Raw genomic sequence first — 17,444 nt, 5'->3', positions numbered from 1 at the left:
ACAGGCTGATTCTAGCTCACACCAGCAATCCCAGTTTATCAAGTATGATAAAAACAACAATTACCACTACTCTGTTAGCCAAAATATGCTTTCATTACACTAATATACAACTGCCTCATCTTTAGTGGCTTTTCTAGTAACACTTACCCCCGGATGGGCACTTGGAAGTTGTGGACGAGGTCTGAAATGAATATTTCCTGATGAGAAAGAGCATGGATGATTACTGCTATATCATTGAAAACCAACCATTTACCTCCTCCCCACTGCAGATCAATCAGTGTGATTGTAAAATACTGATACTTGAAAAAGTAGATACATTTTCTGCATATATTTTTTTATTCTTTCATTCAACTTTATCGCCCATACAATTAGAACGAATTAGTTTTTAAAAGTTAAAGTTATCAGTTATTTTTTGATTAATGATATATATGAAACTGGAGTAATCTGATATTTTTAATGAATCAGTAAAAACAAAGCCTTATCTCACCTGAATTTGCAACAGGCCAAATCTAAAATGAGGCTCATTGTTATCAGATTATTATTATTAGCTAAAAGACTAAGACTCCAAAACCTTAGTGACTCACCAGTCTGCTCGCCAATTTTTTGACATGGAACTGTAAGGACTCTTAACAAGCCATCTGCTTTATAAGAATAATGCTCGACTAGCTGAAAGAAAAGAAAAGAAGAAAGTACAATAAACAACTGAGGCAGGAAATATAATCCTACCTAGAGCCTCTGGCTCCTATTCAAACTTTAAAAGTGATTGAAGGACAACCCTTAACTTCCTGGAGTCATCTGCCTGATCCCCCTCATGCCTTGCTTCTCTTACCCACAGATTCAGGACAGAAGTGCACATGCTGACTTCTCTTTGGGATCCTACTCCACTCTCCGCTCACCCCCGCCCCCTCTGTGTGTGTGTGTCTCTCTCTCTTTCTTTCTAGGAGCAAGCTGCATTTACAGTATTTGCTTATATTCTCTTACTTCTATATGATAGTATAAAAATGAACTCAGCATACTAATATTCACTCAGTCATTCAACAAACATTCTGCTTTACTAGGCCCTGAGAGAGGACAAAGGTAAACTAAAGTGAATGACACAAATTTCCTTAAAGCTTACTTTCTTGGTGGAAAGACAGAAAATAATGAGCAATGTTGTTATCAGTGTTATGGGCACTGACTTTGGAGAGACCAAGTCATTGAGCCCAAAAGCTTCAGAGAGAAGATACCACAGTACAGGTGATGTGGGAGCTGGGACATGGGGAAAGTGACTTTTTGGAGAATGGCCTTATGTTGAAAAGACATGGACATCCTAGACTAATAGATCTCAGAAAACTGTGAATCATGATGTCCAATTTCTACATTAAAAAATAAATTAATGGCAAGTAGATTTATTTATATCTAATCAAAATTATGAAACAAGAAGACAGTCTTGGTATTTCACATTTTCTTTTCTCATACATGTGTTTACTCTAGATAACCTAAAATCTTCCTATCTGATTTCTCTTCGTTGTCTGTTTGTTAGTATTTTTCTAGTACCCAAACTTACCAACTTGAGTGAATGCTTGTTAAATGAATATATTTTACCCTTCAGGTAACAATCTTTTTAAAAAATAATATTAATTATTGTGGTGAGAACACAACATCAGATCTACCCTCTTAACAAATGTTTCAATCTGACCAGCCCTAACATGCTACTGAAACAGACACCAAAGCTCTCCCTATTCTGTTAAGTGCAATAGAATGTTCTCAGACTAAGAGTATGGAGGTCCCCATAACAGATGAGACATGCTATCCACCTTTACAGTGTCATTCAAATATCTCCTTTAATGCTTGTGTTTTCAGACAATCTCTTCCACAAGGGTGGCTGGGCAATGGGCATATTTGTAGGGATTTCCTTCTTGGGCACGGGTCTGCAAACTTTTTCTGTAAAGGGCTAGGTAGCGACATTTTAGGCTTTTTCAGGCCACATGCCATCTCTGTCACATAGTTCTTTATTTATTTCAAACAATCCTTTAAAGTGTCAAAATCACTTTCTTCAAGGACTACACAAAACAGGCTGGTGCCCTAATCAGGTGCATGGGTTTGCTAATTCCATCTCCAAAGTGAATACTAGAGTAGAGCAATTACCAACTCTCAGAAAAATAGCACCAAACTCCTGGGTGGGGGTAGGGCACATTTTTGATGCTGTTTCTTAAACATAGGGGCTAGAAAATATATAATAGGAAGAATTTAATTAGGCTGAATACTATGATATGCTGGAGAAATCAATAAATGGGACAAAGTCTTGGGAAGAAAGTTCCCAACAATTAGAGATGTTTGGCACTACAGTGAGTGCATAGACTCTGAAAGTGAGTGGGCTCAGACAGTCACTCAGGAGAAGCCGGATGGCTGTGATGGAGCCCAGAGCCTTCAAGCTTTTAAATGCACCATAAATGCTTCATATAGGAGCCAAGAGACTTTGATGGGAAATTAAGACTGAAAGGCAGCATTCTCTACTCCTCTCTGATTTGCAGTGGGCTACCTGATGGGCTAATTGCTCTTTCAAATCGATACCATTAAAAAAAAAACAAAGTGTATGGTTGATAATAAGCCATGTGCTAATGAGCTGCAAATCAATAGAGGAGGTTAGTGTTATAATTAATATGAATAATATTATAATAACTAGCATTCAGAAAAGAAACATTTCTTTTTCCAATTACAGCATTAGGAACCAAAATATGTTAGGTGGTGTTACTCTAAGTATGTTAAAGGTAATGAAGATCCTTGCTCTCAGTTTTTGTTTTTGTTTTATTATGGTGACATTGGGTAATGAAACTCAGTAAGTTTCAGGTGTACAATTTAGCAGTAAGGCATACATATTGCATTGTGGGTTCACTGCCCATAGTTAGATTTTTAAAAAAACAGGATTTCAAGTTGGGACTTCTCCTTACTGTTACCACATGTGAGATTCCTGGCCAGGCCTGGCTGTGGATGTTTGCGCACGTCCCTCACCCACAAAAGCGCAATGTAGCTGTTGCTGTTTGGGAGGCAGAGTTTTTTGGTTCTCTCCATCTCTGCCCCACTACAGTGTATAAGACACTACACCAAAACGATGTGTGCAGTATTATCATTTTTTCACATAGCTGTGATTTAAAATAAAGGCAAGCTAGTTATGCCCATGATAGCCTTATGGAAAACAGTGGTGAGCACTGGTTTAGCGCTCATTGTGCCTAAGTAGCCCCCAAATTGTGAGCTGTTTCAACTTTACTTACCAACAGTTGGGTTAAGAACAAATTCTTTAGATTGGGGTGGGATAGTCCTGTGTAGGTGGTGGCTGGAAGTGTGGGAAATGCTGCCTTACTTTCTGACTGGTTTTAATTTCAATGGAGACTCATTTGCAGCAAGAATGGCACCTGACATTTTATATTCAACTTCGCTTCTCACAATTCAAAGAACACGCTGATCGGCCACCTCCATGCCTCCTTCTCAGCCATCCAGGCCTTTATTTTGTATGTAGTTGTCTGAAAGGCTGCTCTAGGTTCCAGTTAGAATGTCTTAGAGAGAAACATTTTCTAGTCCCCAGTGCAGGTCCCTGTTGAACTCTGAACACAGCTCTGAGTAGTCACCACTCTGAGGTGCCAAGTGCTGACTGCCACTGGAGAAGCAACAGAACCTTCTGGAGCCTCATTAACCTAACGTGATGACTCTAGACTAGCATTTCTTAAACTCTGATGTTGGCAGGCGGCAACTGAAGGTTGAAGAGCAGGTTCTAGTTGGGCAGGTATGGGAGGGACCCAGGCAGGCATCTCTAACAGGCTCTAGGGACCCTATTCCCCTCATTTCCTAGGATGCTGTATACCTGCCAGAGTGTGTCGAACTTCTTTCCATCGGGGAAGGAGAGCTTCCCTGTCTTGTCCTTGTCAATGCGGTAGTGTAGCACTTTGCCCTCATGTAGCAGACACAAGGCATAGGATCCGTTGTTGTCCCTGGCTCTGATCCTGGAAGAGATGAAGATTCCCGTCACTCCCACTCCTATCCTCCGGTGAAAAGAAGTGCCCTGAGAAGGCGGCCGGCAGCAATGTCCTTTACCTGCCGTGGCCAGGGAAGCCCTGTTTACAGCTCAGTGATATCAAGAGCTCACAACAAGGAAATTCTATGGCGTAGGGCTGGACCACAGCCAAGATCCAGAGGGTGGGGCCCCAGGTGGACATCAGGAGAGGCCATGGTTCACCTGGAGCAGTGGCACTGCTCAGGGAACAGCATGTGAGACCCACAGGACCCCAGAGCTGGGCAGGGTGTGGAGTGGTAGTCTGTGCAGCCCTTTGACTCACCTCTTCTCTTCGCTGAGGCCAGAGTCCCAGAGGGTGTTGCTCCCCCACCTAGCCAAGGGGCGAAGGATGGGGGTGTCTGAGGGGAATGTTAACAAAGGAAGCTTCAGACCACGGATGGAGGGGCGTGAGGCCTCCCACTCCCAGGGCCCTCTTCACTCCCTCACATTTTCCCTTCTGCAGGGAGTGGGGGGCAGGGCTAGGATTTAAAATGTTGTTCCACATGACACAGTCAGATGAAGTCACTGGAAGAAGAAAATATCGTCCACTGTGGGGAAGGGAAGGGCAGGCGAAATCAAGGCTGCGCTGGGCTGATCACCCCGGATCACTGCGTGCCCCCCGCCCCATTCCCTTATCCAAGGGAACGAGACCTGTGAGTCTGGTAACAAGCATAAAACATGCCACCACAATGCACAAGCGGTGGCCTATGTGTATGGGGGCGGGGAGGAGGCCTCTTGGGAAGGCTAGGTAGGGGCTGCAAAGGCACAAACCCCTCCCCGCAATTTAGCTGCTTAGTCACACCCACCCTCAGCCCATTTTCTTCTTTCAGCGACTTGAGCCTTTCAGATCATGAGATCTGAGAGAAGGTGAGTCCCGAGGTCCCAGAAAGCTGTCCAGACCTGGCATTTTCTAAAATAAAGGAACCGAGGCACCAAATGTTAAGAATGTGCCCAAACACACTGTATTTTGGGAAGAGTTCAAATGTGCCCAGATGCTAGGACTTCTCTGTTTTGAAGAGATTTCTGATGCCTCCTCCCAGTTGCAAGAGGTCATACACATGAGATGGGTTTGGAAACAGATGTGGGCATACTTTCCTGTCTTTGATCTTGTAGATTCATCTCAAAAAGCTAACCCAAAACTTGAGAGCTGAGCTGTGTTGTGTGGGGTATGAACTTTGTTTTAAAATAAATTTCTTTTCAAGACATGCTCAGCTGTGTACGTTGGATCGGTTCCTGCCACACCCTACTGCTCAGGGCAGCTGGTGCGGATGGAAGGACACATGTAGACCCTCCTTGGCCTCGGTGGGGGCTGATTCTGAAACCTCCACACTGTGACGATAGCTCCTTCCTCCCAGCCCAACCAGGCTACCAGCGCCCTGAAGTATATGCTCCACTTCACAGTTACATGGCCCATGAAAACCAGTTGGTTGCTGTCAAATTACAAACCAACCACAAAGAAATGGTAAGACATATTTTTATATATTGGAGAACAGAATCTATTTTATAATGTGAGATGTGGGGCTATTTATAGTTTGTTTATTATATAAGCATTAGTGGCAAACAAATAGGATAGTTTGGAAGTATAAGGAACTATACAAATTCTTAATTCCAAGCACTAAGAATGTATGCTTATACATATGAAAGGTGATCATGGGAGCATGATGTCCACAGGCCATTCCAAAATATCATTCTCTTTGATTCAGAGTCCTTAATATCTTTGACCTCAAAGCCCTAGAAACAGTAAATGAGATATGAACTCTGGTTTTCTGATTTTTATGACCAATCTCCACCACTCCATCTTGCCTTATGCCTTGACTGATTTTTTTTCTTGTTAAAACTGAGACAGAGGGTCACAGATTGTCCAGGTGCAGTTACCTCATTAGAAATCTGGAAAATGCAAATTAAGACCACAATGGAATGGAAATAACATGACATACTCTTCTAAATGGCAAACTTTAAAAAGGCTCCTGATACTAAGTATTGCTGAGAATGGGAGCCACAGGCTCCCAGGAGTGCGAATCTGACCGTTCTAGAAAAATAATTTGGAATTTCCTACTGAAATTAAACCTATTCATCCTTTGTGAATCAGCAATCTACTCTCAGGTATACAAAATTTGTCCAGTCTGCACCCAGAAATTATGCTGGGATGTTTATAGCAGCTTTATCTGTGATCACAAAAATCTATAAAGAAACCGAATGTTCATTGACCGCAGAGTGAGTAAATTGTGGGATATTCATACGATGTAATACCATAGTACAAAAAATGAACCAACAGCAGTGATATGAAGCACGGATGACTTTCACGAGCATAAAATCTATGCCATGATTCCATATGCACAAAGTTCCCCAAAAGGCAAAACAAATGGTTTTGTTCAGAGGCGCACACTACTTTAGGTGTTAAAACCAAAAATCAATAAATAAGTAAAAAAGAGGAAGAAGAAGAAAAAAAGTGAAGGCATGCTGGACACAAGAGTCCAGGAAGTGGTATCCTCTGGTGGGGTGGGGTGTGAGAAACGGACCTTCTGCGATGCTGGTGTATTGTTTCTTAACTCCGGTGGTGTTTGCTTTGTAATTATTCACTAAAGTGAACACATAGAGTGATGCACCTTTTTGTATGTTTAATAGTTCATAACAAACATAGTATACAGAGAGAACTAATGCAAGGTGGAGAGTCTCTTGCTTTTGAACAAGCAATTTCTGCAAAGGCATCTTTCTTTGAGGCTCCCCAGAGAACAGGTCTTCGAGGAGAGTCTTTCTCCCAGAGCTCATGCCAGACAGCCTATGCCAGTTCCCAGAACAACAGTGGCGACAGCTACCATGGGAGCACAGTCTAAGGACAGCAAACACAAGGACAGGCTGTGGACATGCAGCCTGAGCAGCCCCCCAGACAGCTGGCAGGAAACGAGGGCAGAGAAGGGAAACCCACAGGCCCAACAGCTGTAGGTGGCAAAGCCCAGAAGCTTGGTGGCATTAACGGCCAGTAACTGTGAGGTGTCTTCTGGCTGTAGGCAGATCCTGGGGTAGGCTATTTTAAACCTAAAATATGGGAAATACTGGTTTGGAAGTTGAAGCAGCTCCTCTTGGGCCCCCTGTTCCTCAGGAAAGTACCCCTCTGCCCCACACACCCACCAGGTGTGTCACACAGGCACCCAAAGAGGGGAAGAACAAAAGTTAGTCTTCTGACTCCTTTTAGGGCTGCTGCCTTCCAACTTCAGGATCAGTGGTCTCAGGCATGTTCACAGAAGCCCTAGAATACTTTTCCCCTATGTCTCTTGGAAGAGTCAAGCAGATTTGTGTTTTGCTATTACAGAGAGTGGGATTTCAGTGCTTTGAACTGGAGCAAAGCTGCAAAGCTTTCTTAACTGGCCTTAAGACTGTCTTATTGTCATGTGGCATGGTGACTCTCCTTGGTGAGAGGGCAGAAGAGCCACCCTTCTCTAAGGCAGACAGACTTAGGCTCTGTGATGAGCAGGCCTTGCACATCGCAGACGTGAAAACACTTGGCAAAGGTGAGGTGAGGAGAGTGTTGGTTCTGCAAGGAGGGGCTGAACTTCTATGCCCTCCTGGATGGGAGAGAATATGTGGTGGTGATGCCCAGACACTAGTGGGGAAGTGAGGACTCAGGAGGTGGTGGGACGCCCCAAGGTGGCTAGACCTATCAAGATATCTGTACATTGCGTTGTGTCTGCTGCAGACAGAACAGCTGGGGCACTTCCTAGCCCACCATGAATTCTCATTCTCCTATGCATTTTTTTTTCCCATGGCAGAGCAGAGCATGGCTGGCTGGAGAGGAAGGAGGGCACCTGGGATGTGTCATGTGCATAAGATAGACAGTCACTGTGGCTGTGGTGGCCATACAGATAGATGAGAGGAGAATCCATGGCTGGCATTCACACTTCTGTTCAGGCCTGATGCTGTATCAGGTAGTCAGATATTGCCACATGGGGCCCAATAGCAGCTTCCTAAGAGACAGAGAGTTGGGGGGTAGGGAAGAAGAGTTTGTGGGAATGACATGCTGGACAGTATGCATGCTGATATAAGGACAAGAGCCCCCTAATTCAGGAGAGGTACCAGTCCTAATATCCAACAAAGATAAAAGAAAATGAAACTGCTGGGTACTTTTTGCCTCGCACCATAGCAAAATAAAGGCGCATGTGCATTCCATACGAACAATGAAAGTAGGATCAGTGCAGAACACAGGTCCAAATCTGGGGCCATGCCAAGATTCTTTCGTTCATCTGCCTTTTTAAAGATTATAGTACAAATTTTCCCAAAACATAAAGAAGCATGAGTTACAATAGAGGGAGTAGGGAAGGAAAGAGAGCAGGAAAGATAGGGATTTATATCTCCAAGAACTTTCAGTACTGGAATCATCAGGTGTGAAATATAGATTATCTATGTATGAAATGTTCAAAGAAACAAGATGGAAATCACAAAAACTAGCAAGCAAGAGATACTCCCCAAAATGCTCAGGAATATTTTAAAAAACTACAATGACAACAAATAAAATTGCTAGAAATAAAAAAAAAATGTATTGGTGGGGGAAATAATCAGTGAATAAGCTTACTAGATTAGACACAGATGAAACAAAAGTTAGTGAACTGGAAGACAGATCTAAAGATATTACCATAGCACACAGAGAAAAAACAATAGAAAATAAGAAGGAATGTAGGAGATGGATTGAGAAGGTCTAACATATGTTTAACAGGAGCTTCTGAAAGAATAAATGGTAAAAAAGAAAGATAGTAATATTTGAAGAAAAAAATGGCTATTTTCTAGACTGATAAAGAAAATAATTCATGGTTGTATAAATCTTAAGCCAATGGCGATCAGGTATCTGTGCTTCCTACAACCATGAATTATTTTCTTTATCAGTTCTAGAAAATACTCAGCCATTTTTTCTTCAAATATTACTATCTTTCTTTTTTACCATTTATTCTTTCAGAAGCTCCTGTTAAACATATGTTAGATCTTCTCAATTCATCCCCTACACATTACCGTGTTTATCACCCAAACAACTCAGAAAAAACATTAGTTTCCCTATTTTTCCATTGAGTAAACTGAGGTCAGAGAGATGAATTAATGGTTTAAATCACAGAGCTAGCAAGTGGCTGGGCTTGTCTGACTTCATGGCCTGAGTTTTTTTATTATCCCACTTAAGTTTCTATAAGTAGAAGTAGTTTTAAGGTTAACTCTGTCTCAATCAGTCAAATAATACAGTATTTGGGGTGTGCTGAAAGAACATTCCCTACACATATGGTTAGAGACCCTCCAATGAATGCTGAAAATCTCAAATGACCACTGTTCTTATTATAGCTTAGGTAGGTATCGGGCATCTCCAATAGGTTCAAATGTGGTCCCTAGACAGCAGGGTCAACATGACTTGGAAACTTGTCATAAATGCAAACTCTTGGGCAATAACTTAGACCTAGTGAGTTAATACTCGGGGCTGGGGTGACCCGGTAATCTGTGCTTTTAACCAACCTCCATGTGGTTCCCAAACACATACGAGGTTGAAAACCAGTGCTTATATCATCTCCTCTGGACTTTGTATCCATCTTGTGGAACCCAACTGAAGGTACAGCCTTCATTCTTCATCCTTTATTCTAATTTACGTTTCTTCCTTGCTCACTCTCAAAGTGTTCCTGAGTGGACAATCCACCCTCGTAGAAGGGAATTCCTGTCTGGTGCGAATGCCTCCCTGTTGCACAGTTTGTCACTCCTGTCCCCACTCCTGGCCAAGCCATGCTCAGGTCATGGTGCTGGCCCTTAAGACTCTGCACTGACACTTTCTTTGCCTGGGAATACTTTTTTTCCTTCTCCACTAACTCTCTTCTCCTCACTGCTCAGTACGCAGCTTAAATGTCCCTTTACCCAGAAAGGTTTCTCCCACTGAGACACTGTTTTGAGTGTTGGCGATCAGTACCTGAGTTTATGGCATTCAGAATAAGTGGGACTGATGGACATTAAATAAGTGAAGAGAAACAAAATATAAGATAATACTGGTTAGTCAGCAGTGTCATTAAGGTACATGGGATGACCATAATCAATGCAACATGACACTGCTGGCATTTGGTGCCTTAAACAACTATGGATGCCGTTAAATGTTGGTTCATGGAAGGACAAGCTGATTTGAATGGCTGCAAAGTAGGCAGGAGACACATTCTTTAGGAAAATGTGAATGAAGCCTGAGAAGAATCAGTGAGGAAGGAATAGACAGCTGGCAGAGCCCCTGGGCTGTCCCAGTGCAGGTGCTGCTTACAGCAACCCTCTTGTTTAACTGCGGAGTGGGTGGCCCTCCCTGACTGTGGCTGTCCTCCAGCGAGTCTGAGAGCAGGTATTTGAACCAGCAAGAAGTCAGGAGGTCTCACTCACTGTTTAGGTTATACAATTTGGGCTGACTTAATCACATCAAGATGCTGTATATATAGTCCCATGACATTTGTGTTGGACATTATTCCTAAGAAGATAGTAAAAGTCCAAACCTCAGGGGGAAATGAACTGATAGGTGACACATTGAGGAAAAGATGTTCCCCTACCATGGGGTTTCTGCCAGTAGCCATTACTGCATCCACTAATCTAGGGGTCCCCAAACCCCGAGCCATGGACCGGTACTGGTCTGTGGCCTGTTAGGAACAGGGCCACACAGCAAGAGGTGAGCAGTGGGTGGGTGAGCAAAGTTTCATCTGTATTTGCAGCCACTCCTCAGCACTAGCTAGCATCACCACCACAGCTCTACCTCAGATAATCAAGCATTAGATTCTCATAGAAGCACTGGTTCCTGGTGGCAGAAAGGTTGGGGACCACTGCCCCAAGCCATCATTCCAGGCATTGCTGGTGCCAATCTGGCAGCTCTGTACTTATTTTTAGGATCACTTTTTTTTTTTTAAAGAGTACATGTTTAAAATCATTTCCAAAATAATAGGTATTATGGTAAAGTCTTAAAATAGATACTTAGAAAAAAACATTTAATTGCTAAGAAAAGTTTACAAAGTTAGGTAAGTATTATTCTGCATGCTTGATCATGGGGCTACATTGCCCTTGGTAAGTGTCCAATGTAAGAATGGAATAGTTGTCCATTGAGGCACCCAGTTAGCATCTCTGGAGGGTCACTGAGCAGTGACGAACAAGTGAGTGTGCCTTGCTGGCAGTGCCACTGTGTCACCTTGGCCAAGGCACCTCGGGAATAAGGTTAACACCTGACCAAGACAGCTCCTTACCTTCTCTTGACCACAGACGTGGCCTCAAGGTGGACTGCATTTCTAGGACCTTAGAACTGAGATTTACATTGACCACTAAGGACAACGATGAGCAGATCTTGGGATGCTCACCTTATCTCTAAGGTTATAAGGCTGAAGTCTACAAACCAGCTTGTGATCTACCTGCACTACCTTTCATTCGAGTTACTCTCAGCAAATCTTATTTAATATCCACCCTACTAGCACTTTGTTCCAAGTAAAAATAGAAGTAAAGTCTGAGATCTTGGATGAAATGTGAATGAACAAACTGTGGTGTTTGTACTTTGAAGGCATAGCCACAGACATTGCTAAACATCCTACATTTGCCATTAAAAGCAGATTATGTGACTGAAAAACATTATCCTTCGATTATGTCCCTCAGTGCCCAAGAAGTGTGCTCACTTTGGACTCAGACCAGGCAAAAAGAATGCTGAATTACAAGTAACAGCTTTGACTGGAATTGTCTTATAGCAGGCCAGTAACATGGTGTGCCAAGTGATAACGTGTGGCCACTTCCCGCGGTGGTGTGGGTCCAGTAATGGAAAGTCCAAGTTACCCCTGGTTGTCCAAGCAGGCCTGGGAGTATGAGGTGAAGGGAAAAAGACACAATACTTACAAAAATTTTCCATTTGTCTTTGAACCTATCAGGACAATTTGCTCAGATTCATCCCGAGAAATTTTCCCATGGAACCAGGGCATTTTTTCATGGGCTGTGGTGGCGATCAGCTTCTCCAGCTGAGGCTTCTGGCTGATAATGGCCTGCTCCAGAGCTTGGCCCTGCCACAAGTGGAGGAGAGCAGAGCGATTCTAAGTTAAATGAAAAATGGCACAGAAATCATTTCCAATGTGTCCTAAGTCCTGACATGGCAAAATACAATCAAATTTGTTTGTTCATTTATTCACTCAGTAAATAAAGCCAGTAAGATCTTATATATTATTAAAATACCTTCAAGTGTGTAAATAACAAAATAAATTTTAGAATACTAAGGTTATCGGCCTTTTAAAAGCCACACAGGCTTTAGAAACCACTGGTATAATCTGTGAGGCCTCCTGCACTTTTTAGATCCGTTGTCTACTGGAACGGATTTTTCTACATTGAATCCGATTATTTATTGACAATTAGGAGGCCTTAAGATGTGTGTAACAGAGACATGTGCTTTCCTGCCTGCCTCTACAAGGCTGCACTGTGCACAATTACACATACTGCTGCCTGAAACTGCAGGCAACGTCCAGGAGACAGACCTTGACAATGCAGAAACGACAAAGTGAAAACAAAAATGGGAAAGAGGCTGACAGCTAAGTGAATTCACTTCCTCATCGTTCTTGGTGGGAGAGAAACAGATATTCTTCACAGTTGTAAATGAAGAAGCAAAGTTTGATTGTTTAAAGTTATAAAAGAACCATAATAGGTAAAAAACAAAAATATAACCAACCCAAACTAGGAGAAGGAAGGGAAGAGGGAAGATAGAAAAGAAGGAGAGCAGGAAAATTTTGTCAGGCCTCACAGATGAAATGATAAGTTTCATTTCATTTCATAACCAAAGCAATAAGTGATAAGTTACATACTAGAGAGGCCTGCAAAACAAAGCAAATTGGGGTCAAAGTGAAAGGGTATAGAATAGTACTCAGCCAGGACAAAGGATGAACTGCTGACAAGCAAGGCCACACAGCTGACTTGCAAATGCACTACACTGCGTGAAACAAGCCAGTCTGAAAAGGCTACATGCTGTGTGATTTCATTTATGTGGCATTATGGAAAAGACAAAACTATAGGACTAATCAGATGAGGGACTGCCAGGGGCTATGGTGGGGGATGGCATAAGAGTGCTTGATGGAAGATAGAACTGTTATATATCTTGGCTGGGGAGGGGGCTACATTATGCTATGTGTTTGTCAAAATTCATAGAACTGCACACCTAAAAAGGATAAATTTTATGGTATATAAAGTACAACTCAATAAATCTTATTTGACTTTGAGAAGAGTAAAAGGATGGCCTAAGACGCATCCAATAAATGCTAATAAAAAATACTGGGCACACAGTATTATTATCTGTCTGCAAGATTGAATTTAGTACAGAACATATTAAAGGAGTGAAGGGAGTCACTGAATATAATCCTCAAAAGCTTGTGTGGTCATAACTCTGTACGTATCAGATAACACAGCAGAACACAGGGTACACACACCAAGAAGTGCAATCAGAATGACTGAACTCATAAGTCTGAGAAGGAGAATGTCAACCAGCCTGTTGACTCCTGACATCAAGTGCTGTTGAGAGTGTGGCAGGTACATAAGTTGTCACAGCCTCTGGGACTTTTCTGGATGACAACTTGTCAATACACACAAATTAAACACACACATCCTTTGTTGTGGCAAACCGAATCTGTTCAGGGTTATCTTGCAGATACTGTCTGAAGGCTCAGAAGAAGGTGTATAGAGGGATATTACTGGAAGCATTATTTATAAACAATAAAAGTGTCCATCACTAGGTGTTAGTTAAATAAATTGTGGTGAGTAGGAAGGAATATCAGGCAGCCACAAACCGGCTGGCACAGTTATGTGTGTGCTGATACAGAATGTTCTGCAGGAGATGTTAAGAAGCTATAAAATCAAGCACCAATCAATGTGTCTAGTAGGACCCCCCCGCCTAGGTAAATAAAGAATGGGAGGTGCCTGTGATGTCTCCCTGAAAGGACCCAGCATGAACTGGGTGACAGTGGTTTCCTGCGGTGAAGACACCCACATCGCTGGCAAGCAGGGGCCGCCCTCTCAACTGTGACCACAAAAGAGTAAAGGCTGCCTTCTTGGAGTGAGAAAATTTTTGTCCCACGTTAATGACTAAGGAGATGGCTGCTTATCTGAAGCACCCCTCTGCACAGACTGGGGTGCCTGTGTGGAATTCCTGAGCCTATGAGTGCACGAGACCCCGCATAGCGGTGGGACTGGCTGTGGCCTACCTGTAGGTTCCAGGTCTGCTTTACGTACTCCCGGATGAGGTTCTCCTTCAGGTCCTCAAAGGGTCCGGTCTTGGGCTGCACCCCAGGTGGCCGGTTGAAGGGTTTCTTGAGGAGGCAGATGAGGCCATCTGACTCCTGGGAGTGGTAATGGCAGAGCTCAGCAGGGCTGGCGTGCGTCCTGCCGCCTGCGATGGCGTAGGTCCCGTTCAGCTCCCGCTCAATGGTGTAGTGGTGTGCCTTGTGCCCATGTGCCACCGATAGGGCGAAGCCACCCAGGTAATTACGGCTCTGGCGCAGCAGGTAGAGCCCATCAGTCATTCCACCCTGGACCAGGTAGTCCTCAGCCTCCTCACGGGTGATGTTTCCAAAGAAGAATGGCAGGTGGTTGGCACTGTCGGCCATGTTTGTGGCCATGCTTGTCTCCCCTCACTACCAAGGGTGCACCGTGTCCACCTGGGCAAAAAGAAGAGGGACATCGGTCAGCACATGGGCAGCAGGAATAACTGTAACATCACCAGCCTTTCAACACTGGAGACAGGCCCTCCTTTATGGGAAGCTTGGTGTGTAGCCCTAACATGCTGTCCATCCTTCTGCTCACATAATCGTTAGATTTCCAAACACGCATTCTTAATATGAAAACTGACAACAGAGTATTGGACAAACATGGCCACCGAAACTTTATTTCTTCCTTTTGGTGGGGAAAGAGTTCTTAGAGACACTGAAAAGAGAAGTCCTATTGCAAAACAGGGCTGAGGAGGAGGAGGCCCCATGGTCAGCCGGTGCATAGGGCGGAACCCAGACGAGCATGTGCCCATCACTCTCTCGAGATGAAGACAGCTGTGAAGAATACCCGCTGCTGGTCAGAGTATGTGCAGCGAAGACGTAAATGACCACTTCATCTGAACGCCAGGGGTCTACTGTGTCATATGCTATAGTTAGGCACCAGGGAGCTGAAGTGCCTGGCACATGTACACGCCACATAAAACTGTGACGGTGGTCACCACAGCTTACACACCTTTGGCTGAGAAATGGGACCAACAAGCTGCTGCCCTGAGGCATGAAGAGTGACACCCTCCCAGAGCCCCAGGCCTTGGGCTGCACACTGTTCCATCCCTCCACGCCTACGGGCCACTTCCAGGTACCTGCCGTGTACCATCTCGCATTGAAGAAATAGTGTAGGTTTTACATTTGATGAGGACACCTGTCACAGGAAAGATATGTCTTCACTAAACAGACATACACACAGTAACACACAAATACACAGAGGCACACACATATACACACGCAGATACACGATTATGTGAAACAGCCTCTTCTTAACATAAATTATCTTGCATGTGGCTATAAACATAAGCATACCTGTTCGAGAAAGCAGTGGTCTCCAACCTTTTTGGTACCAGGGACTGCTGTTCCTAATAAAATCTAATGCCTGATGGTTTGAGGTGGAGCTGAGGCAGTGATGCTAGCGCTGGGGAGCAGCCGCAAATTCAGATGAAGCTTCGCTCACTCGCCCGCCTGTCACTCACCTCCTGCTGTGTGGCCTGGTCCTAACAGGCCATGGACCAGTACCATTCTGGTCCACAGCCCAGGGACTGGGGATCCCTGCAATAGAGGCAGTAGACTTTTTCTAGGCAATATTGTCAAATCAGTGCTCCCAAGGGAGCCCCTGATAACATATGAGTTTATTATAATTTGATGGTACAAATAATTTTCTTGCTTGCTTCTACCATTTGATTTATTTTTCTTTGTTCAATTTCTAAAAATTCATCTCTCAATACGGTTTTTTGTTTGTTTGTTTGTTGTTGTTGTTGTTGTTTTTAAAGTACAGTCCACTATTAATAAGAAGACCTCTCTGGAGAGAGTGTGAGTTGATGTGTCTTCTGGAAGTATTTCTTCTCTTCTGCTTCTTCTTCTCCAGCTAATCCTTCTGTGACACTTGTGTTGCAGGTTCGGCCCCTGCCCGCCTCAACAGTAAGGCCCTAAGTGCTTCTTTCTCACACACTGTCTTCTCAGGACTGGCTCCAACAGAGCCCAACCAAGGCCTTTTCCTGGTCTCCAACCTCCTTTCCAGAACACAAGCCCTGGTGATGGGGATAATTGCCCGTGTTCCCGCCACTGTCCACAGGAACCTGTCAGCACACTGCTGTTCTCAGCCCTATTTTTCAGTATTCTGGCTCACTATGGCAAATCCCAAGACTTTTGCTTTTGCATTCAGCCTTACTTGGGATACAGCTACCATCTCAACAGCTCCTGCCACCGTTGAGACAGCTACAGACAACAGCTTCCCTACTGCGCACTGTCCTCCACACACCCATCAACCATCAACTCAGCCACCCCCATGATACCTGGTACTCACTTACAGGCACTGCTTAAATCTGCCTTTGCCTTGGACCCCTGTCTGTAGCTCAAACTCTAACAGCCACCAGGATAATTTTCTCAACAGTGCCTAGAACTTGCTATCTATTATTATCTATTTCAACATTCTCTTATTCTTCTTCATGTGTGAAACCACTTTATTCAAAAGCTCAAAACTTAGAAACAGAAGAGGCACACATCTGCACAGGTAGCTTTTCAGTCTGGGAAGCTTCAGGTTATTTTCAGGTGAGCTCCTCAAAACATTGCAGCAGCACTTGCTCTTTGGGGGCCTTTTAATGACAGAGGTTAAATGTGTAATTTCATGATAGAAAAATGTTTTGTGACACGAAACAATGTTTTGTGACGCCTGGGGCAATGTAGCATTCTACCCTGCTTCATAGCATTCTACCCTGCTTCATAGCATTTCCCCATAGGCAGCAGTCCTTTAACACAACATAATTTACTACTGAACTTGATTCTCATCTGGGCAGCAAGAAAAGGATGCCTTTGTTCGCTGCCCTATCTCAGCCCCTGGAGCAGTTCTTGCACGTGGCAGGTGGTCAAAAATATTTGTTGAATAACAAGTAGGATTAAAAGCCAATTTAAAAATAAGGGGTACAGAGCAATCCAGTTTTGTTTTTAAAAGGCCATATGTACACACACGAGTAATAATATACACACCGAGAGTGAGAAAGAAGGAGAAAGTCTGAAAGAATGGGGGGTAGAGTGGAAGTAACATGAGTAGTTTTACTGACTTCTTTTGTATTTAGTGTTGAAACCTCTGCAGTGCCTGTTTGCTCTTCCACCCACTGTCCTCTGCCTGGCCTTCACTCCCACACTCCATGAATCTGCTCTTCTCAGTGTCATCA

General features: G+C 43.7%; 1 protein-coding gene across 4 annotated transcripts in view; it reads right to left on the bottom strand.

Annotated features, from left to right (window-relative positions):
* The window catches only part of SYK (spleen associated tyrosine kinase), a 78,097-nt gene that overhangs the window by 27,386 nt on the left and 33,267 nt on the right, over positions 1 to 17,444 (bottom strand). For all 4 annotated transcript variants that reach the window (XM_039852145.1, XM_039852148.1, XM_039852147.1 and 1 more), the window contains exons 2-6: positions 14,221 to 14,673; positions 11,882 to 12,042; positions 3,839 to 3,977; positions 585 to 666; positions 148 to 197 (exon numbers count right to left, since the gene is read on the bottom strand). In XM_039852145.1, the coding sequence (XP_039708079.1) occupies positions 148 to 197; positions 585 to 666; positions 3,839 to 3,977; positions 11,882 to 12,042; positions 14,221 to 14,634 (846 nt within the window). In that variant the 5' untranslated portion in view covers positions 14,635 to 14,673. The remainder of the gene's footprint in view (positions 1 to 147; positions 198 to 584; positions 667 to 3,838; positions 3,978 to 11,881; positions 12,043 to 14,220; positions 14,674 to 17,444) is intronic.

This window comes from Pteropus medius, unplaced genomic scaffold (assembly GCF_902729225.1).
Source record: "Pteropus medius unplaced genomic scaffold, Ma_sr-lr_union100, whole genome shotgun sequence".
Lineage (NCBI taxonomy): Eukaryota > Metazoa > Chordata > Mammalia > Chiroptera > Pteropodidae > Pteropus > Pteropus medius.
The sequence above is the reverse complement of the archived record's forward strand: the minus strand, read 5'-3'. Positions and strand labels throughout refer to the sequence as shown.